The sequence below is a fragment of the Rousettus aegyptiacus genome, unplaced genomic scaffold (assembly GCF_014176215.1).
Source record: "Rousettus aegyptiacus isolate mRouAeg1 unplaced genomic scaffold, mRouAeg1.p scaffold_m13_p_1, whole genome shotgun sequence".
NCBI lineage: Eukaryota > Metazoa > Chordata > Mammalia > Chiroptera > Pteropodidae > Rousettus > Rousettus aegyptiacus.
This window is the reverse complement of record NW_023416284.1, coordinates 150,192,602-150,199,212: the sequence shown is the minus strand read 5'-3', so window position 1 is coordinate 150,199,212 and position 6,611 is coordinate 150,192,602. Positions and strand designations below refer to the sequence as shown.

At 35.6% G+C, this 6,611-nt stretch overlaps 1 protein-coding gene across 1 annotated transcript; it reads right to left on the bottom strand.

Moving 5' to 3' along the window:
• Positions 1–1,176: 1,176 nt before the first annotated feature.
• Positions 1,177–2,566, bottom strand: LOC118614959 (transmembrane protein 230-like). The gene is made up of 2 exons (XM_036238373.1): positions 2,514–2,566; positions 1,177–1,615 (listed from the first exon to the last, which is right to left on the bottom strand). Exons 1-2 carry the CDS (start codon positions 2,564–2,566, stop codon positions 1,177–1,179), a joined length of 492 nt encoding a protein of 163 aa, XP_036094266.1.
• Between the last annotated feature and the right edge of the window lie 4,045 nt (positions 2,567–6,611).

Genomic DNA, 6,611 nt, shown 5'->3' with positions numbered 1-6,611 from the left:
ATATTTTTTTTTCCAGAAAATATGCTCTGCTCTTTATCTTTTACAAATCTAAGTCTCCATTGTTTATCTACAATACTTAAGAACATGTTTCTTTTTATAGGTTGATGTCATTTATTCTAGAAAACACTACTGCTTTATCATTTCCTTTAATCTGGAGTGACAGCCTTAACTGCAGACGTATACTACATTCAGTCTTTTTCTCTAGAGCCTTTCTAGATGGGTATAGGTCTCCAGCAGCATGGGGGTTAGGGACCCCTGCTATATAGGACTCAAGAGGAGAAAGCTCATACAAATCAAAAGCAATCTCGTGTCCTGATGTGAACTGAGATTATAACTTTACAGATTACAAATTCTCTTGGGTGAGCAACTCTCCTATGTTAGCTTTAAGTGAACAGATGCAATTGACTTGTAGCTTTAGTTGATTTGAAGTGTAGTCTTCTACAAAACCTGATTGTACAGTGAGAAATTAACACTCTGGGGAACATCTGTATTCCATGTTGTTGATATAAAATACTTTATTTGATCCCAACTGAAACCCCAAACAGTAGGAATTATGATTCCAAACTCTGTCTCAGAGTGGTCCAAGACATGCTACTAGAAAGTTCTGACTTTAAGTTCATGGGTACTCCACACAACACAACTGTAGTGCTGTTTTTATTTTTCCTAAATTGATATGTGATTTTACCAAGATCATCCATAGAATACAAATTTAGATATAAATTTGTATTCTAAATTTCCAAAGTTAACTTAGTAATATGAAATTAGACATACTGCATTTTTCTGTTTGCCACTAGATAAAATTATCAATGAGGACTATTTAAAAGAAAGGTTCCACTAAATAGGCTGATGGAGGCAACATTTTCGTTCTACAGAATACTTTTTACTTCCCCATACAATTAACATTGCTGGTCTTCTACTGTTAGTATTCACATGGAAAATTTTGTCAGAAGTTTTGGCTAGGGCCAGGAAAATAAAAATAGAGTACGCCCTAACTTCCTGTTTGTTATAAACTCGATTAACATTTTGAGTAAGGATTTATGAAATCTGGCCATAGTCATGCTAAGTATCAGCAAAACTTTAAAATTCCTTAATCCTTAGGCGTAGATTTCCATAGCTTCTGCCAAAAGCCTACTCCGCTCAGCCCCATCTGAGTCGCTTCTCCTGGGTATGGGGAGGTTAGTCACCACAGTCCGCAAGGTCTTGATAGGAGTAGCCCTGGCAGCCTCGATGTGCTCTGCAGACGATGAGCAGGTGGTAAAACCCGGGCAAGAACACCAGGATGCCTACAATTAGAACTGCAAAGGCCCTCTTGGCTCCTACTTTAAGGATGTAGCCCGCCAGCAGGAGGCAGCCCGTAACAATGAGAGAGGCACCAGTCAAAAACTGCACGGTGGCGCAGGCAATGGCCTTATAAGGAATCTTGGAACTTTTCTTAAACTTTAATAAGTGAGATCTCATCGCACCTGTACATCTTTTCGATTTAAAGCTAGATTCAGCAGGTAAAGTTTCCTTCTGACGGGTTACATGTCCGCCGTCAGTGCTGGAGAGCATTGAGTATTTCTCTTTATTACTGGGATTCCCAGCAGCCACCTTGGTGCTAGTGGGGGACCAAAACCTGCAGAATGGGTGAGGAGCTTGCTGCCTGCCCCACCGTGGACAGAGGTGCCAAGGCTCGCGTGCCCACCCAACGTCTCTCGGACCCGCGTGGCTGGTTGCCTCAGCATCTCTCACTCTATGACTTCTCCCTAATTAACTTTCTGGAAGACTGTCTTGTTTTTGATACAATCCCTTTTTTATCATGCAAAGTTGCAATTACTTAGTTTTATGGTATATTGGCTCCATTCGTTATTTTCTTAGGCCAGTTCTAGTAAATTCCCAACTTTCTTTATCATCCCAATTTTTTAATTGAATAGATTAGATTACATTTATTTGATTTCATTCAGTCAATTTCATAGAATTTCCATTTTTTCCTAAATTTTCATAATTATATTTCATTATTGCCTCTCTTCCATTATTCTGACACACAGCACACATAGCCAATCAAGAAGAGAGGAGAAGATACGAGTTTTGGAATCAAAACTGGGTGAAATCCCAGCTCTGCTCCTTGTTAACTGTGTAAACTGGGTCATATTGCATACGCAGGAGCCCAGTTCCTTCTATAAAACAGGCATTGTAACATGAACTCTATAAGATTACTTACAGAATTAACTATGCAAACTGCCTTGCTTATAGCAAGCAGGTGCCCTGCATGGAACGCAGATCCTGATATGATCAAGTGCGAGGCATGTCCAAAAACTTCAAGCCATTTCTCCCATTTTTGGCTCATTTTATAGATAACAGCTTTCCTGCAAAGTTTTATTACCTGAACATTGAATTGGCTACCTTTGCGGGAGTGGTGTGCCCTTTGGAATAGTACGGTTTAATCAGAAATAGTGTGGTCTCGGTCAGGCTATTGCAGAAAGGGTTTCTAATTCATGAGAGGTTGAATTGGAGACCTCTAAATTCTATCTCACCTCCAACCAGAGTTTGGACTTGAGCTGCATGCAGCCTCTGCTTCAAGATTCATCACTAACCAAATGTATGTATGAGTTTTCCCTCCTCTCCGTTCTCTACCTACTTGTTACCAATCTGTGCCTTCTTAGTAGATTACAGTTCATCTTAAAATTCATCACCTACTACATTCATTATCCCATTTAATTCGATGTAACTTCATTTGGAATGAATATTTTAAATTCTAGCAGTGAGTTCTTTTTTTTTAATGTATTATTTTATATTTAATATCACTTTATTATTCAAACTAGAACATAAACTTCTCTATGGAAGTAACTGGGTTTCTGCAAAATTTTCTTAACCACAGAGAGCCTAGCAGTAACCCACTGTCTTTGGTAAACCCAGTGTTTGTTAGTTAAATTTACTACAAAATGCAAATATTAACTACTTAAGATAATTCCCCCTGTAACTATTTAAATTGAAATTATAATATTTCCTTTATTTGCACAGTATTTTATCATGTACAATTTCTTCTCTCTAACATCTCTGAAATATAAAGTTGGACTTGTATATTCGACCCCAAGATTAGTTAATATTAAAGCTGGGAATGAGTTATGTGTAGAAGGTCTCCCAAGAGCTAGGGCAAGGCATTCGTAACGGAGGTGAATTTTGACTTTATCACAGCTTATTGTGTTATATACATATGATTGTATTTGGTGTGAACTAGATGATAGAAATAGTTATGGATTGTTGAGACTCAACCTTTACATTATTAAAAAGAAGAGCAGTCAGGAGAGATCTGTTTGAGAAAAGATTGCTGAACAGAGGTAGGGGAACACATTCTTATCTCAAATGAGCCAATCTCAGAGATTCTACCCACTTTCAGTGAGATCCTACTGGTTCAAAGGATACCTGTGCCTGAGGTTGAAGTTATGCTGCTGAGAGACAAGAGGAAAAGGTATGAATAACAGGGCATAAACCGAAAAACAATATTGACATGCTAGAGTACAGAGGAGTTTGATAATTCATTACAAAAATGTATTTCAAATAACTTAGCGTTGAGATAATATTTTATTGTATTAATTTCATCATGTTTTTTTTTGCTTAAATAATGCAGTCATTTCATTTTATTAATACACAAGTCATCAATTTTTAAATTTAAAAACATAAATAGAAGTAATCTCTGTACTTATCTAAAATAGCTCATTTTATAGATAACAGCTTTCCTGCAAGTTGTACTGTCTGAATATTGAATGGGCTGCCTTGTGGAAGTCTAGGCTTTCACTTAGGTTATGTGACCATTCAGCCAGTTGTTACTTGGGATCATTAAGGGAAGTGCTGAGCTCTGCAGACCTGACCCAGGAACTATATCACACTTTTCTAAATTCAAAGTGGCAGAGATGCAGTAAAATTATCCAGAGATCTGAAGGCTCTCAACAAAATATACCTTATCTGAATAAAACTCACTTGCAACTGACCATTTCTCTAGTTTCTCTCATCCGTACCTATCACTATTACACACAATTATTGGCAACTGAAAGCAACAAAATCACATTTCACTACACTCGGTTCCCCTCCCCTTAGCATAAATAACAACTACATTAGATGTAACTAAAATATTTTAAGAGAACAGTGCCTTACTACTGTCAATAGTGTATGTATGTATGTTCACTCTAACGAACCTGATAATACCTTAATAAGTGCATTTTTCTCATTTCTTTTTAGCCATAATTGGAGACTAGAAAAATCACATGACTGTGTAACAGAATGAGAGATTTGATGGGATTTTCAAGAAAAGATGAAAGATTTTTCTTGTTAAATTTATCTGGGATATTAGTGAAGAACTTTAAATTCCGTGCCAGAAAATCACCTAAAACATTTGTTTATTAGAATTACACAAACATGTAAAATGATCCAAGCATATTTTTGATTCTTTAATTTTTTTACCCTGCATTCACTTTCTTTAAACTTTGAATTCAGTCTTAGGCATATTTTTTTCTTTGACTTGGTAGTACAAATTTGGGGCTCAGCTACTTAGAGGAGACAGATTTCCAGCTTTTGTACTTATAGGTTATTTTTTAACTCCCATCTCTCTATTTACGAAGAAAGAAAAACATATAAATATGGGATTAGTAGAGAGATTGTTTCCATAGCATCGAGTGTTTCCTTCCTTTGTCTGTGTAGTTACTTTTATTTTTTCTTCACTGAACAAACATTTATTTCATGACTCTGTGTATCAGGCACTGTGATATAACAGTAAATAGACAAAATCCCTTCTCTCATAGAGTATTTAGTCTCAGAATGAGAGTAGAAAGAGATGTTAAATTAAAAACACAAGTAAATATAGAAATATAGACTGCAATGAATGTAATATAAAAGGGTAAATGAACCAATAACACTATGAATGGGTGGCCTACACTAAGTTAAGAAATCAAGAAAAGTTTCTTGCAGAAAACAGAAACCTAGATGAAAGGCCTATTAATTACAGGGATTGTGACACTGTAGGAATTGGCAGGAGCAAAGTTGGCTGTAAAAGAGAGAATGAAAAGGACAATGGGTAGGATCAGACTGCAATTAGACCTGGGTCAGCCACGTAAGACTTTTTAGGCCATAACAGGTATCCACTCTACCACAAAGAGTGGCTTTTAATATATACGTAAATTTTAGAAGCTACCATGATGTCAGAGGAAGCAGGATGGAATTTAACTTGGGACAAGTGGATCTAACTATATTACAGATGTATGATTTAACACCACTGAATGGAATGGGAGAAAGGACTTGATCCAAAAAACTTTAGACTTTGTCTCAATGCTGGAAAGCTAAAAACAAAAATAATTGAATACCAACACTGTATTCCATTTGGTAATTTTATTTTCTCATAGAAGTATGATTTAGTGATTTTTAAACTACTTTACATGCATGCTAAGGTTGAACAAATACTCAAGTATATTGTAGGTATAGGTTTCTCACTGTGAGAGAAAGAAGGAACATTGGGATTCTGTTCCACTTTTGAAATCTTTCTGTAGATCTCTTATTTAAAAACAAAAAGTTATAAAATACATCTTGATGACCATATGGGATAAATTTTCCAGCTTTGTTCTTCTTCAAGATTATGTTGGCTATTCTATTTTATAATTTTTATTTGGAAATAGTTTAAGACTTGTAAGAATGTGCAAAAATAATATAGAGAATTTTTGTGTTTCCTCCACCAAGCTTCCCCAGTGATGATATCTTATATAACCATAGTACATTATAAAATCAGGAAGCTGACATTGGTACAGTACTACTAACTCAAATACAGACAATATCTGGATTTTGGCAGTTTTTACATGCACTTGTTTTGCAGTGTGTAAGGTGATTATAGTTCTATGAAACTGTGTCAGGTTTAGATTTAGATAACTATCAGCACAATCAGGATACAAAACTGTCCCATCACCACAAAGGAAGTTCTTTGTGTTGCCCCTTAGTAGTCGCACCCGCCTCCCAACTTTAGTACCTGGATATATCACTGATCTGTTCTCTATCACTACAATTTTGTCACTTTAAGAAAGTAAAAAAAAAATAAAATAAAAAATAAAAAAAATCCAGAATCGTAAAGTATGTAACCTATTGAGTTTGGCTTTTTTAACTTGGTATGTCCTCATAATCCATCTGAGTTATTGTGCTTAGTTCATGACTTTTTATTGCTGAATTACATTGTATGGATATACTATAGGGTTTTTAAAAATCCATTCACTGATTGAAGGACTTTTGGGATATATATAGTTTGGGGTTGTTACCAACAGGTGCTATGAAAATTTATTTTCATGTTTGTGTGTGAATGTAAGTTTTCATTCTCTAGGATAAACACCCATCAGTGGGATTGCTGAATCATGTTAAGTATGTTTAACTTTATAAGAACTTGCCAAACTGCCTTTTAGAGTGGCTATACCATTTTATATATTTACCAGTAATGCAGGAGAGATCCATTTGCTCCACATCTTTACTAGCACGTGGTATTGTCAATATTTTTCAGTTCATTTTTAACTATGTACTTATATCTCATGGTAGCTGATGGTTAATGGTGGTACACATCTTTTGAACTATGTATTTGCTATTCCTCTATCCTCTTTGGTAACATC

Excerpts from the sequence above, each read along its gene's own strand:
- LOC118614959 (XM_036238373.1), bottom strand. The coding sequence starts at position 2,566 with ATGAATCTTGAAGCAGAGGCTGCATGCAGCTCAAGTCCAAACTCTGGT. Across the intron at positions 1,616-2,513 it reads AGTCCAAACTCTGGTTGGAG|GTTTTGGTCCCCCACTAGCA; the intron begins GTGAGATAGAAT and ends CCCATTCTGCAG.